This window comes from Apteryx mantelli, chromosome 1, assembly GCF_036417845.1.
Source record: "Apteryx mantelli isolate bAptMan1 chromosome 1, bAptMan1.hap1, whole genome shotgun sequence".
Taxonomy (NCBI): domain Eukaryota; kingdom Metazoa; phylum Chordata; class Aves; order Apterygiformes; family Apterygidae; genus Apteryx; species Apteryx mantelli.
In genome coordinates, this window is record NC_089978.1 from 73,511,999 (window position 1) to 73,532,962 (window position 20,964).

At 38.6% G+C, this 20,964-nt stretch overlaps 1 protein-coding gene across 5 annotated transcripts in view; it reads right to left on the minus strand.

Moving 5' to 3' along the window:
* Positions 1–2,949: 2,949 nt before the first annotated feature.
* UXS1 (UDP-glucuronate decarboxylase 1) overlaps positions 2,950–20,964 on the minus strand; it is a 66,055-nt gene continuing 48,040 nt past the window's right edge. For 3 of the 5 annotated variants that reach the window (XM_067295034.1, XM_067295041.1, XM_067295051.1), the window contains 6 exons: positions 17,448–17,567; positions 12,374–12,417; positions 8,184–8,244; positions 7,545–7,602; positions 5,826–5,929; positions 2,950–3,803 (listed from right to left, as the gene is read on the minus strand). In XM_067295034.1, the coding sequence (XP_067151135.1) occupies positions 3,672–3,803; positions 5,826–5,929; positions 7,545–7,602; positions 8,184–8,244; positions 12,374–12,417; positions 17,448–17,567 (519 nt within the window). In that variant the 3' untranslated portion in view covers positions 2,950–3,671. The remainder of the gene's footprint in view (positions 3,804–5,825; positions 5,930–7,544; positions 7,603–8,183; positions 8,245–12,373; positions 12,418–17,447; positions 17,568–20,964) is intronic. The other 2 variants (XM_067295055.1, XM_067295061.1) reach the window with 1 other exon arrangement.

Here is a 20,964-nt window from a genome sequence, read left to right on the forward strand (position 1 = left end):
ACTTCATTTGAATTTCTGCCCCAAGACACAGACAAAACTCTGCATCCCCTCACAAGCAATCAAAATCCAGAGCAACTGAAAGGAGCAGCATTTCTATTTTGCTGTGCAGACTGCATAGAGCTCTTAACATCATGCCCAGCCACCCTGGCTTTGGCATCATGTAACCCCTCCACCAAAATTGTCCATTGTGCCTTCCTACAGAACAGGAACAGTTTGGCCATAGTCCAGCTTTTAATTTTTCAAGACCTGATGATGTCACATGCCCCAGTTTGGGGGTGTCAGCCTGATGAGTCAGTCAGACTGACATGGCAGTCCTGGCTACTTTGCTGAAAATACCTGAGGCATCACTTTTTTCAAATCACAGAACCACTGCTGGCTGTGACCCCCACAGCCACTGTCACATACTCTCCCACGGCTATACCCAGAAGATCCTCTCGTTCTCCAGGTAGAGTCTCTTCATCATCAGCCTAAATTATATCTTTTCATATTTTTTCTTTTTGACCTTCGTTGCCTTGAAGTTCCTACCTGTAACAAAACACAAACGGGGAGGTGGGAGGGGGCAGGTGCTTTTATCCCAGGACTGTTTGCCTAATAGATGATGTGGGTTTCCTGCTCACATCAGCTTTCTCTTTGAGTTTCTTGAGAAGAGGTGACTGAAGAGAGACATTCATAACTGCCAGGTTGCAGTCATGACTGTCAACTGCCCAGGGAACCCTCCAGAGTCCATACAGACACCCAGACACAAGAAAAGACCATCAGAGCATGATTTTACCAGATAACAACAACAACAACAAAATCTAACCAGAGAACATAGTCTACAGACACAAGGCTTCTCTAGACTATATGTTCATGGAACTATTCTTCAAAACAAATTATGTCTGCAAGCCCCACTGTAGTTTGTCTGTAGACCAGCAACACGGTTTACAAAGCTTTTGAGCAGCCCTGCATGTAGAAATAAGGAGAAATAAAACATCAGCTTAAAAAAAGGGGGGGGGGGGGAGGAAGAAAAAAAACTATGGACCTCACGTTGTGATAACTTTCAGACTGCTAAAGTGGCCCTTGCGAAGTTCAAGCAACCCACAGTAGTGGATGTCTTGCACACCTCTCCTACTAGGAAGACTGATTTCACTTGCCAGCACCAAGCTGGCTGGTTCACCACAGACCTCTGCTACATTGCATATCCCCTACAGAGAGAGAAAGACAGACTTGCATCTAACACCAGCTGAACTGATGCAGATCAGTATGACTGAATAGGCACATCAAGTCTGGTCATGTTAGTTTTATCTTGTCTTCCCAGCTAAGTGACAGCAGAAAATCCTAACACCCAAATTTTCTGAGAACAAGTACAAATAATACATTGTGTTCAGGCATGGAAATCCAAACATGGTTTGGCTTCATTTACTCCAGCATCCTGTATTTCCAAGCTTTCAGTCCTGCCACCTCTGTACTCCACCACCTTCTTCCATCAAAGGTGGCTCTTCTGGAATGGCAGCAGCTGTTTCTCATGCGTGGTTCCCTGCAAACTTGATGCCTTCTTTCTCCTACTGCGGAAAACTGTAATGCCAGATGGGAACAGAGAGCACCAACATGAAGGTTTGCAAGGCACACCTCATCAGCCTTCTCTCAGGCTCAGCTCAGACAGGACAAAACTTGAAATTACCCTGAACTTTCCCTCTCAAGCACCAGAAGACATTGTTTTTAACACCTACAATTCATGCCTTTTGAACCTGCTAGAAGACCACTCACCTGCTTTAAACACACAGGGCAACAGCAGTTTCTGTTGTTTCTGGAAGACACTAGGAAGAGAATGGGAACTGAACCAGGAACCGCTGAATCAAAAGCTAAAAGCAGTACAAGGAAAGTAACAGCCTGTCAGACAATACAGTCTGTCACTTGGGCCCTGTTGGGGGGCACACTGCATACTCACAAATGGGTTGTATCACTACCAGCCATTTGTCCTCTGTCTGATTTGCTCCTTTTATGAAGAAGGTCAGGCAATGAAGTAATCTAAAAAGCTTTTAAATTCATAACTTCAGTATCCAAACATTCAGATTTCCCCAAAGAGTTTTTTGAAAATGCACTTTTTGTGCTATAGTCTCTAGAAACACACTTGTTCCAGTACAGTTCATGTATTTTGTACTGAAGTCATTGGATTAAACAAAAAACAGTCCTGGAAGCAACAGCTGAAACCCACAACTCCCCTGTTCTTGATGACTGCTCTAATTGCTGGACTCAGATTGCACCCTGTATGTGTCACCTCTTTGTAAAGAAAGGATTTTGAATCCTTTGGCATCCCATGGCACAATTTGGATGAGGAGGAAAGATAAGGAGAAAGAGCACCTTCCCCAAAACATAAAAGGTTAAAAGGTTAGGGTTGAAAACACTGCACTGGGAGGTTGGTAGTGAGATAAAGTCAAGTCACTTCACTCGATGAGATTTTTCAATTTTGATTGATGAGGCTTTTCAATTTTGAGTGGCACTAAGACAAAATACCTTTTAAAAAAAGCCTCTGTCAGTCCTCCCTCCAAGGTATCCAAGCCTAGGTATGTGTCACTGTTAAAAATAAGAGGAACTGAGTGTTGATAATTCTTTTAGAATGACAGGCATAGTTATCAAAGTTATAACATTTACTGGCAATTCAATAAAATATTTAAAATGGAAATATTTCCTCAATTGGGGAGGCTGAAGTTGTAATCTATGGTTTAAAGAAAATCTTACATTTCCACATCATTACCAACTGCTTAAATTGGAATAAATCATGCTTTGTTTTTATCCAATCTATTTCAACAGACATCCTACAGTCCTTCCAATCTATTAAGAAACAGAAAGCACTGTTTTTAATTTTGAAACAATTATTTACAGATTGTTACTTTCTAATCAACATACAATATATGCATATATATGTGTAATGAGAGAAGTACCTACAGTGAAAACACTGAAACTGGAAAATAGAAGTTTCAATATTTTATTAAAATAGTATATTCGACCACTGTAACCAATAATACATTAACTTTATTCCCAGAGTACGCACAACACAGTAGTGATTCAAAATATCCTTATCCATGGTAATCAATGAAAATATCTCAAATTCAAGTGTACAACTAAAACTAAACCTTTGAAAAAATCTCTCATTTAAAGAATACATAAAGCTCTCATACAGAATTCTTTTAAACTCCTATATACTAGATGTCAGTTTCTCTCACCTGACAATACCACTCACTTTTTTTCTTATGCATAGTAGAACATCTCATATTTTATAGTACCCATTTTATAAATAAATTGGCATTTTCCATCCCGTTTGTGTTCATCTTCAGCTTCACAAAGAAACCAGTAAATAAAACTGTCAAAGACAGTCACAACAAAATGATCTCACAGCAAGATATAAAACTTGAAGATACTAAAAGATGCTTCTACTCTATTTTACATAAAAAGACAGATTTAAAAAGTGCAAGGCAAGATTTGCAGGGGAAGGGGATTTCTGTTTTTTGTTTTTTTTTAGGCACATCCACTTCTTTAAAGCAAGCTTCAGAATGAAATTCCAGTTTGTTCTTCATGATACCTGTTTCAAAGTCTCTCTTAAAAAAAAAAAGAAAGAAAAGAAAAAAGAAAAAAGAAAAAAAGTACATCCCACCAAATGTCAAGTAGAGAATTTCTTGTCCAACTAACAGTCTTCAGTTATGTCTTGTTCTTCCTTTCTTCATCCTTGCGGGTTTTGGTTTGGGAATATACTGATTGTTTGCTTGATACTCAAGTTCTTTGCGGAAGTAATGAATAGCTTTATTCAAACCTTCTTCCAATGGGACCTGTTCCCAAAAATGAGGAGAGAATCATATCACCAAGTTCACATCAGCTCTTTTCACAATAGTATCTTTTTAACACAGCTATTACAACACTTCTATAAAGTCCTTTAATTCTTAGCCAATATAAGTATTAACAGCACCACACACTGGTTACAACTCCGCACTGCTAATGTATACTAGCTTTCAAGCATTAGATATATTTTCTGATGTAGTAAGTTAAAAAAACAACAAAGTTAGCATAAAATAGTTGTAACTGGCCCATTTTGTGTCCAGATTTAAAAAATTCTTTCATCACACATGGAAGAGAGAAACACAGGAATTTAAGCCCTTCCTGGTTTTAATTAACGATCATCTTCCATAGAATCTCTGTAAAGCTAAAAAAGTTTTTTAATTACACCACTAATAAACAAAAAAAAGATATACAAACTATCAGCCAGTACCTCATTTTTTATTTTTAAATTCTATACACAACTGTAATTCTTCATATTCAATGCCTGTATTTAAACACTGCAGTTTGTAGACAGGAACAACAAGAATATTACCCACTTTTCTCAGGTGCCATATGCTCTTCTTGCTGACACCATCATCAATACAAGAGGACAAAACAGCAGGCCCTCCTCCCCCCCCCCCCCCCCAAAAAAAAGAAAGACTTGCCTACAACTTCATGTGCCAACATAGTGCTACAACTTAAGGGTAAATTTTGACCCCAAACATAGAAGGACAGAAGTATATCAAAGTTAACTTTTAAACCTTTTGTAAACCTTAACACTTTCCATCCTCCTTGTGCCTTGAGCTGTGGCAAACTCTGGTGTCTCTGAATCCTTTTGAAGTGGTCTGGAGCTAGACTTTCCCACTCTTAATAGGCTTTCATTTACTAGACAGGGGTCCACACCTTTCCTGGAAAGGTTTTCATCTGCAAACTCCCAAAAGCCTACAAACCACCAGCCTAGCTAGAAAGGGGAGCTGGCTAAGAAAGTCAAGATCTTTCTGGGGTTAAATGGGCCTCACCTTTCCCAAACATACCAGCTCTTATCTTCAGCTATGCTCAGTTATACATATGCACAGTAACTTTACTAGAAAGACTGATTAGGAAAAAATAGCGATCATAGACATTTTGCATTTCTTACATTTTATCTGTGCAAAACAACCACAAACTTGACATCATCTCAGATGGCTAATAACTAACCTTTCAGAGGTGAACAGGAATCACTGGGGTAGTAAGATAAAGTTAGACCAACCCTAAGCATGTTTCAAGTTTACCTACACACAGAACAAGCCCTGCACGTCTCTGCATATGACACCTGTAAGGCCAGAACAAGAGCACCTTATTTTGGTTTAGTTCGGTCTGCCAGAATAAAAGTGTCACCTATCTCAGGTTAGCTTCACAGTCTGTTTTTTTTTAGTTTCATATGGTATTTCCCTTTAAATGTACTCTAACAAGACGTGACATTTTTCTGTTGCTCATATTTCTCCCTTCCAATCCAAATTGCAATGATGTTGCAGATCATCTTAAAAATTACTCTAAAGATTTTTTAAAAATATTTTCATTAAATAGCATTGATACAGTACGACCAAATTTCTCCTTTCATAACTTGTGTTACCAGGGCAAAACAGGAACGAGGCCTGCAGCCACAGCAAATTCATTAGCTCTCATTACTAAGTACCACATATTCCAAAGGACACATCAAGCTTATGGAAGGGTAGCCACTTAATATTATGCATGTGAAGAAGTTAAGTATAAAAAACGTTTGCAGGATAGGTGTTTTAAGTCATTAGAAATACCAATGCTGATCTGCTCTCCTGTATGGCACAGGCCATAAAATCTTACCCAACAGTTCCTGAATCATGAGCTAGGGCAATGTTTGAGAGACTCCAGACACTTTACAGCCTTATGAACAACTGTCCTGTTAAACAGATATTCTGGTAACTTAGAAGATATTATTGTCATGTGACCTGGACAACGCATTAGAACACCCTCTCTATCCACCACATTTTTGGATACAACAGCAATACAGTTTTACATACCACAGGTTCCCAGCCAAGCAGTAACTTGGCTTTTCTGATGTCAGGTTTTCGTTTCTGAGGGTCATCCTGTGCTTCTGAGAGAAACTGGATTTCACTTCTACTGCCTAACAAACAAGAGACTGTACATTACCATCCTCAATTCACTATACCTGGCATTTACATCTTTCCTTCCTGTTGAAGCATCAGGTCTCTCTGCAGCTTTCCTTTATAATTCCTACCATTGAAACGCTTTTCACAGAGGTAGCTGCACTGAGTGCAACAGTTGGGTGAACCAGCTGTCACTGAGCACTTTTGCATTGGAGAAGGACTTCACTTCCTCTTTGCCCACATTCTTCAGTCTGATTGTTAAAGATCCAACATAGTACTTGGCTTTCCTCATGACAACATACAGAGACAGGATAAGGTCTCTGATGAGAAAAATCCAGCAAACTGTTTGTGTGTCATCTAACTGTGAGAGATTTAATGGATGTAGAACTAAATGACCTTTCCAGGCACAGGAAAGAGATCAAGTTGTTTGTGGGCAAACAGGCAAAGGGAGGTAACAATTATTTTATCTGCTAGATGGGTTCGGTACTGTAGTTTTGAATACTCCTCCCCAATCTGTGGACTCACAGATGTTTTCCAGAGGGAAGAGCCCCATGTTAGAATCATCACATGCATCAGCTTCTGTACCGTACATTTGAACCTGCCTTTCTCAGGTGCCATTTGTAGATCCCTCAGAAGCACTGCTGGGATCTACAGACTGAAAATCCTTGCCGAATGGCATCAGTATGTTTCATCTCATGAGGAAACCATATTAGAAGACTGAGCACAGCCATTTACTTCCATTCTTGGGAGCTTGATTTGCTATGGATCTCAGAGCAAGAGGAAGGGAGACCATGTTTTCTTCCTGGCCACATACAAGGAAGGTGCCAACAGCCCGTGCAAGAATCATTTTCAGACTTTGGAAGAATCACTGGTTAGATCAGTGGAAGGTAGAGAACGACTGTCACCACAGCATGAGCTTTTTTAATGGTAATTAAAGGAGAATCACTTGCAGAGTTGTGAAGAAATACCTTGCTGAATCTACTTCAGAAGCATCCTTATTTCAACTAGGAAGTTATGCAAGATATTTTCATTCATGCATTTTCATTAAGTTTATGTATTGTCCTTGTGCCAAAAAGAAGCTAAAAAACCTACCCTTTTAAAATCACTGTTACCATTTTGTCTAGTATGTATGCAGGGGTCATCCTGTATTTTTGTTAAGAGACAAACACTCTACATAAGAGCATAATAATATTTACTTGTCATCTCTACTCCAATACAACCTAACAGAGTTGAAGGGGTAGAAGAGGAAGGAGATGGCCAATAATTTATATACCTTCCATGAAATAAGTACAACATGCAGTGAGAAAGTCTCTTCACTGGCCACTAATAACCTACTAACTTGCATAAACAATATATAAAACTACTGGGATAGATCACCCAAATACACAGAAACAATGTATTCATTCTACTGTTCATGAACTGTTTTACATATAATTGAAAGAGGATTTTGATTATCTGATTAATATTTAATTATATGATCAGGATACAATTAAATGCCTTTGATAAAGCTATTAAGAAATCCAAAGACCAACTAAATTATCCTTATATTTTACACACACTAATCAAGTAACAATCATCACACAACAATAAGTACTTTATGAGCTTCATTGAAGAATGACTCATCATACTCACCAACAAGTTTTTTAATTAACTGGGCAAATTCTAGGATAGTGTGCTCTTCTGGGTTTCCCTAGACATGGAAGAATATTCATTACAACAGCAATTAAACACCTTAAGACATGCTAGTTTTCTGATATGAGAATTCTAATATGGTCACGTTCAGCTTTGTGAAAAAGCTAAATGCTTCATCTCCACTTTGAGGAAAAAAATAATCAATATTAAAAAAAAATTACACAATCCAGTATTATCCCATTTTCCTCCAACCAAGGCTAGTATAAAGTGATTTCTAATTACTGGAACCTGGGTACTCCTTTGGTGTCTTTTTTAAAAATAAAGACTTCAATCATTTCCTCTGTGCATTCCCCCCCCACTTTTGTTGTTTTGTTTTTCATATTCTAATTACATGAATCTTACTGCTAAAACAAACAATAAAATCTAGCAAATTTCTCTTTTCTTGGAACTACCAGATCCCAACATCTAGGGGCTTAGTATTCTTACTTATAAAGAGAATATAGGCTTTATTCCTGATGGAAAGAGCATTTTTTGTTATGTTTATTTCTTCTAAAAGCTAGCATCAGTGACAAGGAAGAAAACAGAGTTGATGGTGATGTTGGCTAGTGCAAAGCAACATAGTAGAACTCTCATACTCACCAAGTTGACAGGACTACTGACGTTGCTGTTCATCAAGGCCACCAACCCATTCACAAGATCACTATGAAAAGGTAAGAACAGATTGAGGCAGTATCCCATTTCCCTATAAATAATATTCTCATCTAAAAAGCGAGCTGCCTCTTTAGCATGTCAGTAAAGCAAACCAGTCAGCTGAGGAATGCCAAAATCAGATTTACAGTGTATATTTCAATGGGTCCATGTTTCCTTGCCTGTTTGCTCCACAGTCCCCATCACATAAAATTTCCTGAACTGAAGGTTAGTTTTAAACGGTGATTATGTTTGCAGTACACTGGATACAATTCCTCTGAGCATATCAAAGTCAAAACCAAGAAATAAAATGTTCATGAAAGACAGTAACTTTTCTTCTTTCCTCCAGTACCCAAAGTGCTTGCTTATTCAGAGGCCAATTTCCAACATATTTCAAATAGGATACAGTAAGTTTTTTATGCAGAGGCACATGACAACACTGCCTGCTTTGCAGTTTGTTGTTTGTGTTTGCTCCTCCCAAAAAATGTTAAACTCAGTTTGTTAAAAATAGTATTTTGGTGTTATCTCCCCTCTCCCCAACAAAATAACCCAAAGTTTTTTGGGGTAATTGCAACAGACTTCTTAGCTCAACCCTGGACATACAAATTCAGATGCCTTTTATTATGGCTTATTATCAGGAAAGCAATGGCTACTTCGAACAGATATGTGTTTCTGTAGCTTCTACCATTGCTATTATTGCATTCAGCAGAGGGAAAGAACAATATTTAGAAGTGCAGCATGTTTTTTTTTGAAACAAAACAAAATATCCCCCTCCCCTCCCCAAACCCAACAGCAGAAGGCTGGCACTGTTGTTTAGCTAGCAAGACAGAACAAAATGTACCTCTTATTCAGCTGAAACAGACTCAATACTGCAATCTGATTAGTGCAGATGGACTGTTGTATCTGAACAAATACTGCTAATTTCAAGGGAAGCATGTGTAGACACCAAGATCAAATTACAGGTTTGGCTTTCTCTTAAGTATCTTAAAGCCAAGAAAGAGTACGATCAAGTGAAATGCCTGTAATTAATAAAGCAGCTAACATAGTTTATTATGGCTGATAAAAAACAATTTCAAAATTAATCTTATTGAATTTATTAGTTATTTTTCAATTTTTGTTAACTAGCTAGCAGGAACAACATAAGAAACTCCTTCATCTCATGGCTGTCAAGACTTGACCATAATAGCAATCATAATTATGTTACTTCAAGTATTGCATTATTCTTGTGTCTATCAATGTTTATCAATTCTAAACTAACAGCTACTATGATTTGTAGTTTGCTATTATGTCACTTTGAAAATCTTCCAAAAGCTGTTACTGTTTATATTAAATCTCCTCACAAAAAGAAATTCTAGTGCTTGAAGTGTCATTTTGAAAGAAGACACAAAGACAGTATTATATTTTCAATGAATTCTAATTCAAGGGTTTGATCTTAGAATTTTTATTCATGTAACCAATCCTATTGAGGACAAAGTTTAACTTCTGAACAACGAGCTGTTATAGCCTAAGTTTGGGAATCATGTACTTTCAAACTGGTTTTGGTCATGTAGGCAGAAAAAAAGTGCATTTGAGAATTAAGAAAAGAGAATGGGACTTGACCTATACAAAAAAAGAAAATATAATATAAAAAGGAAGTTGACTTTCACTTGCTATGTGTTTTGAATTTTAAAATGGAAGCTCAAGGTATATTTTTAATTTATCTTTTTCCTTATTTTTTTCCATTAATGCTTTTCATAAGCAGAATGCTGCATACTAGAAAGGATCCTGTTCTGTCATCATTCTTTTAACATACCTGTCTATTTTTAACATGACATGGTCATGTAGAATAGCTGAAAAGGCACATTTTCTACTTCACGTTCTGGCACAAAATTTTCCTTTATTTTTAAGTGTCGTAAGAATAACAAATCAAAATGTACCAGACAGCTCTCTGAATCGTACCACTGGTAAGTGAACAGGATCAGCTCTAAGAATGAGTTCAGTAATGTGATGAGCTTGATGCAGGCTGCTAACCTCAGCCATTTAACACGTGCACAAAACTGTGAATGTCAATTTTTGGCCATCAGTTTGAGAAAGACTCCAACAACAAAACATTAGAATTCCTCTTGTCACTAGCACAAACCTGATAAGGTGTAACTTCTCTTGGGAGCCTTAGAACTGATGTGCGCAAAGCTGGTGAACAGAGGAGTTAACAGCACTAAAGAAGTCCACCAACCGATATGCGCAAGGATTGACATGCGCAAGGCTGCGGAATGGCAGCACTAACAAGACTGAAGAAGTCTGCCACCTGGAATCTGCACGGACCCCCGGGGAGGGGAGAAACAATACGGAGGTGTTGTGGTCTTGCCTCGCTAGCAGGGTCCTCCCAAGCAGACAAACAAACAGTCCTGCGATTGCGAAACTCGCAAAAGTCAGCAAAAGCAGTGTTTGCCCAGGGCCCCAGCCGTATAAAAAGAGACTTGGGAGCTAGGAGAGTTTGAGCAGGGACGGGAACGTGACCTGATCATCCTCTCCGGCTGGACCGTGAGTTTTTCCCCCCCCCCCCTCCTTTTCCTGGGACGCTGGGTTAAGGTAACTCCTCAAGGTTGAGAGTCCTCTCGCTAGGAGAGTGAACAAGCTAGCTTTCAAGTAGGGATAAGCAGTGCTTCCGATTAATAGCGCAGTAATCGACGGTTTCAGTTATCCTTTCTAAATTAGCAATTGCATTATTTTAATGGATGTTACTAATCCAAGAACTTGTGTGAGGAAATAAACATTTCTTTACTATTATTATATTACTGTCTCAGTCGTTGCTATCGAACCTTCACAGCATGACAGCGCGACAAAGTCAGAGTAGTCCTGCACAACCCTGGATTCCAAAGTATTTGACTAAATGGACAACGTTAGATCAGTTCTTTGTAAAAGCTGCTTTCAGTTCTTAAAAAAAAAAAAAAACAACAAAAACCCCCCCAAAAAACCAACAACAACAAACCACACCCACAAACCACATTAGCCGGAAATTAATGAGCAGAATTTAGGCAGTCTCGTGAAGTTTAATGCTGGGCAAAGAAAATACTTAAGTTTTCCATATTGGAAGATGCTGGCTTCTATCTTAAAAGGACATGTAGAAATAAATTTAATACATACTGCTTACTGTCTGAATTTTGCATGTGCTTACAGACTATGCTTTTATTTGAAATGTTCTGGTTTTCATGCTCACAAGCCTTGAAAGGAAGGGGTATCAAAAAAGAAATCCAGTAACTCTAGGTACAGTCCCTCTGTATCAACAACAACAATGCGCTTTGAATTTGCAGACTCTTATGATTACAGTTTTATAAGGCAATTCCACCTTCACCACCAGGAAAACAAACAAACAAACAAAAAACAATTCCTTAAGGAAATCAAAATCAAGTCCCCTCATACTTGCAAGTGAATTCTAATCTTGAAATAATTTCTACCATACACTAAGCTAGGAGAACTTTCACAGGAAGCTGAAAATGAAAAGCAGTTAGCGTTCTTAATCACATACAATCCACTCAGAGGCAAACGTTTTCCAATGAATTAAAAAAAATCAGTTGTAAAACAGAATCACAGCTGACCTAAACAATCTGTCATTGCAACTTTCTGTTAGATATAGACTAACACAGAAATTGGTATTAAGAAAGTAATATATTGGAACAAAAGACTCTGGGCATCATGTGTTTCACTTTTTATTAGTGAAAGCACATTCTAGTCTTGCCTACGCTGTAAATATTAGTTACAGCAATAACCCCTCAACCTTTTCCTTCTGACAGAAAGGGACACACACGCTGACCATAGCGCTCCCTAAAGACACAAGGTGGCAGTATTGCATTGCAATGCAAGGACTTACCACTGAGGCTTTAAGCAGCACGACAAACCTATCAGTTACTTGCTGTCCCTTGAGGGGAAGAGCACGTTAATACCTTAATCCAAAGTTCTAAACCAAATAATGTTTTGTTTCTTGGCTATGTTTTAAAAACCTTCAATGTCTCCTTTCTGAAAGCAAAGCTGTCCTAAGGATGGAAACAATTTATTTCTTTGAATAAAATGCAAGTGCATACTTGTTTTGTGTTACACTAAGTTGGCCAAGCTCAAAGAACCATCAGGCTAAGTAAACCATATCAGACAGCACAGACAAGACTTACCTGACATACTGGAAAGCTCTTGTCTGAGTTCCAGGTCCATAGACCTAAAACCAGATGAAAATTAGAGAAGTTAGAGGAAAATGAAAGTCCACTTTTCCCCTATTTCTTCATTATTCTGGAAGTCCCAAGGAAAAACACCTGGGACATAAAGTCCATGTTACAGGGACTGACAAAGATGTGCTCGCAGAGCCTTTGGCAAAGCAGCAATCTTTGAAGGTCTTTCTGTTGGAAGTGTCTCCAGTAAATATACCCTTATGCATCACATTAATCCAGAATTCTGGAAGTAGGAAACATTTTCTGAGATGTGTGACAAAGTGATGTTTTGTCCTCTTCTGGAGTACTGAAAGAGGCTGCAGCATGAACTCAGTCAGAAAAAAAAAGCCAAATATTTAAAGCAACCTCAGAATATTAAGATGTGGTTATGACAACCAATTTTTATTTGCTCATTAAGACAAGACAGCTTCAAAGAAACCACCAAATGTTAGTGGCCTAAAGTAAAAAGAAAAAAAATGTTAGTAGTTCAAGGAGTTCAGGGAAAAAAAAAAGTGACTCTCTAAATATTAGTATCTGTGGAAAGGAGAGGTGGAAGAATTTCTAGTGCACATGACTCCCAGAATCACCTGTACAGATTTGTTTAGAAAGCCTAGGCAGGGAAAAAAACAAGTTTTCCCTCAGATTATGTGCTGACACTTTGGAGCAACCAAATTGTTTACGTCTAAAACAGACATTAACACATAATTAAGGTATATATAATGGTATGAGATAATATTAGTTATTTCAAAGCTTAGTTAGGGGCAGTATTGAAATCCCTGGAACATAAATATTTAAAATCTGAAAGCTATCATTAGGCATATTTAAATGGAGAAAACACTTAGGCTTAAGTGGGGGACACACATCTTACCACTAGCTTGCTACGCTAGAAACACTTTTCTGAAGGGAAATGCACAATGAGAGGCCAGCAGACTGTCAGTATGCCCTCAGAGCAAACAGGAAGCAGATTTTATGCAAGTACAGAGCTTCCCACTTGTCCTTGATTACCTTGTGGGATAAGGTCTGCAGAATAAAGTTACATGTGCATGACTCCTGAAAAGTCACCCTTGTGGCTATATTTCTTAAATGCAGGCAATGGCTGGAGAATACACTGTGGTTTCCAACACTCCCTCCTCCCCAGTTTGTCTTAATATAACCCTTACAACAATAAAAAGCAACAATGGCCACGTCTGCCTAGGCTATGATTTCTTAAATGAGAATAATTAAAGGGATTGTTTTCACTTTGCAAGATTAATTTACTCCATTTGAACAACTACTTTGAACCAAAAGAGACTGAATACATCTGATTTATAAAAAGGTCAACGCTAGGTATTCTTGTCAGCCAAACTCTCTAGTAACACAAGAGTAAAATATTTTTTTGGTCTCAACCACTGCTTCTTGCTGACGATTCATTTTATTTGACCTGATCAGTGAGACAATTCCACCCTCAGTTCTTTTCTCATATCCAGTAATTTTCAATGTCAGATAGTTACTTCCTAAGGAACAGTGATGGTGGCCAAAACGTTTAAAGCATTTTATCCTCTGTTACATTCTTGATAAGGTCTGGATGGCATGGCAGTCAGGTTAACAACAAGAACAAAGCAAAGCCTTCAATATTCCCTCCCACAGGCTGGCACTGACTCCAGACTTATCTTACTGACACTCTGAAATATCCCAAGGATTGCATATTTTAAAACAAGATAATGTCTTCATATTTAGTAAGGCTTCACAGAACTTCCAGCGATTGTTCTCACTCAGTTCTACTTATAAAAGGTACACGGCTATTTTCAATAAAACTTGAGAAACTAGGCATGAATGAGGGGGGGAAAAAAAACAACAAAAAAAACATGCCCACATTTTTGACACCAAATACTGGAATAGCTCTCTATATGCAGTAGGGGAACAAACAGGGAAGACAAAGTACCTTCTGACCCTCTGTAGGCTAGATAAACTTTCTAAACACCATTTAGAGGCTCAGACTTTAATGCTTCCAGGATGCCACCAAACCAGTACACAGTTATGCTCATATGTCGATACAAGCAAGTCCTACAAGGAACAAAAGTCTCAAAACAAGCAGCACCATCTTCTTGCCTTCTTGTATTTGCTTAGTGTCTTGCAACAAACAGATCCAGGCTCACCCTGCAGCTTTTGGGAGAAGCCTGAGCAGTAAGAAGATGAAACTCCTTCTGCAGGAATTTGAAAGCTTTCTTGGGTGTTTTGAAAGGGGGGTTGATGGCCCACTGTGTGCTTGTTTTGTTTTAAGCTAATGCGATAGATTTGGGCAATTTGCTACAAAATGTAACCAACTGCCTGCAGCAGTGCAATGTCTCATCAAGAAAGGGCTGGTGTAGGGCATCATCAAACAGATGGAAAGAACAAAGCAGTCTTTGGGCAAACAATTACCCTGGCTGTTTAGAGACTGGTCCCACATTCACATTTGAAGAGTGTATCCATGCCAAAGCCTTGTGTTTTTCATCAATAACTATTTCCTTTGGGGACAGAAGGAACAACATTTGGAACATTGTTAAGTAAGTATTAAAAAAAGAAATGTCCTCATAAATCCTTCCAGCCAGCCAGCCTTGCTGACAGGTCCTCAGTCCCCAAAGCTTGCTAACTAGTGGACACCCCGAGTCTTAGGTATATTTGCTGCCTGCAAATAAACTTTGCAAATAAACTATAATAGTTCTGCTAATGTATAGACAAGAAATGGATTATCATTATAATACAAATAATTCACTTCAATCTTGCTATGATCTAAGAAAGAAGGGGGAAATCAGTTTATTGTTGAAGTGCATCCAACAGTCCCAAACCACTTCAGATCATATTTCAATGCAAATTTTCCCACCGGAAAACCATGGTACTGTCTCTTGACATGAGCATACAGTAGTATAAAATGTGAAATTCTAGCAAAAAAAAAAATTAAGAGTTTGTTTATTTTTGATCACTATTAGCAAATGATTCCCTCTCCTCCTCTTCCCTCTGAATTGCTTAATATCACTGCTCCAGCATAGAAGCAGCAGAATTCCTGAGAAATTAGGTAGGCAAGTGTTTATTTCTGAATAGGTAGGGTGTATAAGCTTCAAGTGGCAGACTTGTTTCCCCAGCACCTGCACTGAACACAAGGGGTCATGCAATTAGCCTATTCAGTGCTGAAAAGGCTGATCAGTACTGACTAGGCAAGCTGGGCTCACTGTTTTTACCAGCTACCTAAGACTGAGCCACAGAGACCTGCAGTCCTAAAGACAACTCATCTGACACTAATCATGTCATGTGTCCAATCAACACTGGCCACTAAGTCACAATCAGCATCACAAAATTACAGCCATGCTCTTTCACAAGCACATTTGAACAGTGGTAGCACTTTGTAGAAAAAACTAAAACTCTGAGGAAAAGTGAATCTTCAGGAGATGTTGTGAACAGAGCATTCAGATTACAACAGACTTGTTACTATGAAATAAGCATAAGGCGAAACCAGCAATTTAGCAATGCTTAGGAATAATAGAGTAGCCAAGACCCAACACTGGTAACACTGAAAAATAGAAAATTGCCTAAGATAACAATCACTGATAAGCAGTAAGCAAGTAAGCAACGGTTGATTTCTAGAGAAGACTAAATTTCAAAAATAATCAGAGTACTTAAGACAGATAGTGTATATCACTTGGCAGACTATACACAATTTGAACTTCCTCAAAGGGTTTTAGATTTCACCCAACCAGCAGGGCAGCGCCTGCTACATGAATTCTGTAAGGGGCAGCCATATTTTGGCATAGTATGTATTAAAAAAAGTTAAAGTAGGTGAGATCTATTACAGGACACCAAGCCTCTTCTTGCCAGGGCATGACTTAGTGCCATGGTATAGACTCTTTGGTATAGACTCTTAAATGCCCTGTCCAGTTTCAGGTTTTGTTCTACATGAATCACAGTAGCAGGAGTTGCTACAAAAATTTTATTCTCTTCCCTCCTTAGATTGTCTTCCCTTCCTACAGAAAGTCCTGGCTGAACTCTGGATTTGCAGTCACCAGTAGAAGAAATGCTATCTCAATCTCAAGACAGCTGCCCTGTGGAGGCACTTAGCAATATTTATAGTTGTTTTTCAGAATAAGAGCTCATAAGCCTTTGAGTAATTACTTCACTCTTCAAATCTAGGCAGTATTAATGAATTTATATGAAATTTCTGTGGTATATCAAGTAAACTGTAAATGTTTTCATGAGCTCACAACAGATCTCAAATTACAAACTGTTCTCCCTGGCTCCTCTCACTTTTATTACATGTGCCCTTTATTTTACAATAGTAAACTAAACAGGAGCAGGACATAGGCCAGGTAGTGTCTGTATTGTTGAATTATCATCATCAGCGTCTCTGGCACTGTTTTGGCCCGTTTCAGCTCTTGCTCTCCCAGACAATGCTGCGACATTGTTTAAGCATTAGCAAGAGACAAGGACCATTCACAACAGTCTGGATGTGGCAACTTCTTTTGGAGGCAGGAAAATTTAGCTGTATAGATGAGGGCTATGCCATGTCAGTTTGTCTGTAGTCACAAGAACTGTCCTGGCCTGCTTTATTTACTAATATATGATGTAGCCTGAGGGCCTTTAATGTTATTTTACACATAGAAAATTTTGGCTGCTCTGCAATTGTACAAAAAGGCATTTAGGTTGCTAACTTCCAAAAAGAGTTGAGAAAAAAAAGTTCCTCAACAGGAGGAAGTACCAAAACACGTTGCTTGCTTGCTTGCTGTGGATGTTGCCATGATTTGTTCCCATGGAAGAGTTGTGACAGAGATTTAAGTTCAGGATGACTGAGAACACTTTCTCACATTACAACCAGTAGCCTTATTTCTCTCTGGGAAAGGAAGAGCAGTAGCACTGACAGAGTGCATCCTTGCATATATAATTCTGTACACTTGAGCTTGACACACTGTGAGATTAGATTTTTGGAGGTGGACAACCTCAGTGTTTTCTAAAATCCAGCCTCTTTCACAGCACGTAAGGATAGGTTATACAGCAAATGGACTCACCACATCACTAAGAGGTCATTACTTACAGTTAGGGGTTCTCCCTGGAGAGCTTGCAGGATAAAATTACTGACAACTCTACCATCATTCATGTGCATTCGAGGACCAAAGGTATTAAATATTCTGGCAACTCTCACTTCAACTCCTTCCTGCGGGCAAAGAGAAAGAAATGTTACTACTTTATTAAGAATCTCTTTCTTCCTAAGAGTGCAAATTAACCCCTCCCCCACAAGCTTCCTTAAGAACCTCTCTTACAGATTTAAAAATGCATTGTTTTCTTACCATGAAACAATTCTAACCTTTCATCAACCTTACTGCAAACTACAGTGCATACAGCATGATGCTTTACACAAATTCTCACTATTTGTAATGCAAATTCTGAATCAGCGCTAGCACCGCAAATGATTTCAGCACACGCATTTTCCTTTACCAAGAACTTTAACATTTTCAATAGTACACTTCCAGCAACAACAACTTTCATCTGGGGCTTATCTAGACATAGAGAGACTAGATCAATTAGATCACTGTTTGCCATTTCCCAGAAAGACAGGGGTGTGCGTACAGGAAATGGTACATCTGTGGCTGAAGGACGCAGCTCATACACACTTCATTCAGGAGAGACCCTAGAAACAGTTTTCTTGGAAATAAGCATAGCTTCAAGTAGAAGAGAAACTTACAGGCAAACGATTTTCTCTCTTAGGTCTCCAAGTAATTCATAAACAAATCAATCCTGAAAGGAGTTTTGTGAAAGCAGTGGCTAGCACTCCACAGATGGGATAATGAAAGAAGCAAAACACACTCTAACATTTTAGATGTTAACTACTGTTGACAAACAGGAATCACCAGGCAATGCTGCCCAGTGTGGCCACAAAATAACCTCACATCATCTTTACTCTGCTGTGTTATCTTGGGTAAAGAAGTAGTTCCTGCCCGTGCGAAATGCAGCCATCAGGAACATGTTCTTCATTGTAGTGTAACACGTCAAATGTATGCTTCCAGCATCACATCCCAAATCCATTACCAATGTCACTAGTGTATCGTAGAATATACTCTGATACAGTTTCTTGTTCTATTGTTTTCCCCAGCACTCTGCCCTAAAAGGACATTAACTCCTCCAAGGAGAGATCGTATTTCATGGGGACTTTCCAGATATATCCATTAATAACAAGCACTGAAAATACGGCACTTGGAAGCTAGGGCCCCAAGATAAAAATAACTCATTAAACTATGCTGACCAAAAAGTGACTCTTATATTGCACAAGCTGCAGCAGCAGCCTCGTTTTCCTGTACTGGCTGGAAACTAGCGAGGGCTCTAGGTAAGAAAAACAACACTCACAGCATAATAGTAAACCCAGCACTTCCCCTTCCTGCTATTTATTTATTTATTTTTTTGTCCAACGTGGCAATGCTGTCTTTTAAAATGAGTAACTTTTTACTTAAAGTGTCATCAGGTAAAGCCCTTCCCTGCAGCGTACTGCTTTGAAAATCTATTTTCTGTGAAGCTGAATTTTCACATGTGCCTGTGAAACTGGGATCTATCTTCTCTTAAGAAACTCTTCCACAAATAAATATATTTTGGTGCCAGCAACTTAACATGTGACCTAAGCGGTTCCCTTTTCACTTCAGGAAAACCTCTCTGTGATCCTTTGTGCACATTCAGTAATTCTCTACTCTTTTTTGCATTAACTGCCTACAAATACCGAGGGGTACACTCCCATGCTCGGTTATTTGAACATCAACATCATGCTAACTATGACCAGCTCCTCCACAGAATTTCCACTAGCAAAGTCAATTACTTCCCCAGATTTGTGGGCAAACCTAGCACTAAGTCATGTGCAATTTTTCATTAAATCTTAAAGAAAGGAGGAAACTTTTTCAGCCCATGTTTGTACTGCCAAACAAAATAGAGCTTGAAACCAATCCCTGGCCCTGAGACCAAATAGGAACAACTAGCTTTTGTCTACACTGCTTAAGACTAGGCCTTCTTATAGCAGATTAATAGAGAAGAAAGTTCCTTGAGCAATCCAAAAAAGTCATGGAGCAAGCTAATAAAACGTAGCAGTGTGGACTGTCAAACCACTTTGATTCACTCCCACTCTCTTGTTTACCAGTAAGTGCGCATTCACAGCGACCATGCCTGTGCAGAGGGAGAGGGAAGACAGAAAAGTGCAGAAAATATTTTTTATGGCTCACAGATAGACTGCTCCTCTGAACAACAAAAAACCCATGGTGGAATAAAGAGAAGAAGGTGGGTACAAACTGATCCTATTAAAGAAAAAAAAAAAAGCTACAGCTGTCAGTGAAGACAAAAGGGGAACATCAGGTGCTCTTTTTTTTTTTTTTAGTCCCCTCCCCCAAGTTCTCCATGGTCTTCAGCACGTATTCTTAGCCATTAGTCCTAGAGATCCTGGCTTCATAAAGCAGCAAGGTAGAAAAGATGCTATGATAATAACTTAATTTAGAAAGCCATATTTCAACGTAGTAAGCTTCTGAAGAAAAGACATCTCCTTGCCTTGACTGTCTGAGAAAATAGATCAATACAGAACATAACTCAAATGTTAAGAGGTTTTTTAATTGAAATAGCTTCAACATATGCTGTGGCCATAATTCATTAGGATATCAGACAAACCTGTCTTACTCATTAAGTGTTAAATCTTCCTTCTTTGCAAAGCCTGTGGATGTATCTGAAGAGCAAGCATCAATCAGAACTCTCTACATACAAAAATCAGGAAACAGAAGGCTGCAAAGTGACCAGCAGACAACTGAGATTCACTGACAAAACAAACAAACAAACAAACAAACAAAAACCTTAAATAAAGCAGGTGAGTGATCTCTCAGAAAAAGCCCAGGCAGCTGAACAGATATCAGTGAGCTGAGACAAGTCTTGATCAACAATTCGGGTAAAACTACTAAGATTGCTGCCCACCTCCCTTGCTTTATTAGTCACTTCGTTAGCGACTACTATTCCTTCCTGTATGTTTCAGACATCATTAACTCTCTTAAAATTATTTCCCATATCCTGAATTGTAATCACAGCAGAATTACCGGCAGACAGTTCACCAGGACCCATTTGTGATATGTTTTTAAGCTACAAAGCTCAATACCGAGGCTTGGCCTAAGGTATCATATGTATATCTATCTATCTATATATACACACATTGCCTACTGTAGAAGCAAAATGAGATTCATTTCTGGTTACTAACAACTTTTAAAATTGTTTTGCAAACATACAGCAAAGGTGAGATTGAATTTCATAAGTGATAAGCTCCTAAATAAGGTAGGAAGGACAATCATGATATCTGATTTCACTTTCTGCATAATGCAGGTTCCTGAACACAACCAAGGAATATCTGCAATTCTCCTGTCTCATGGTTGAAATCATTACCATGCTTATAGGTCAGCATTTCCCAGACTAGAGAATTTACCACATCATTTCAAGGTCTCTTCATATTATTTGCACCTGTCTGTTAAAAGTTTTTCTGATTTCTAGTGCTTGCCTCAGCTTGCACGCATTTTGTTTGTATTGTACATGGCCAACGCAAACAG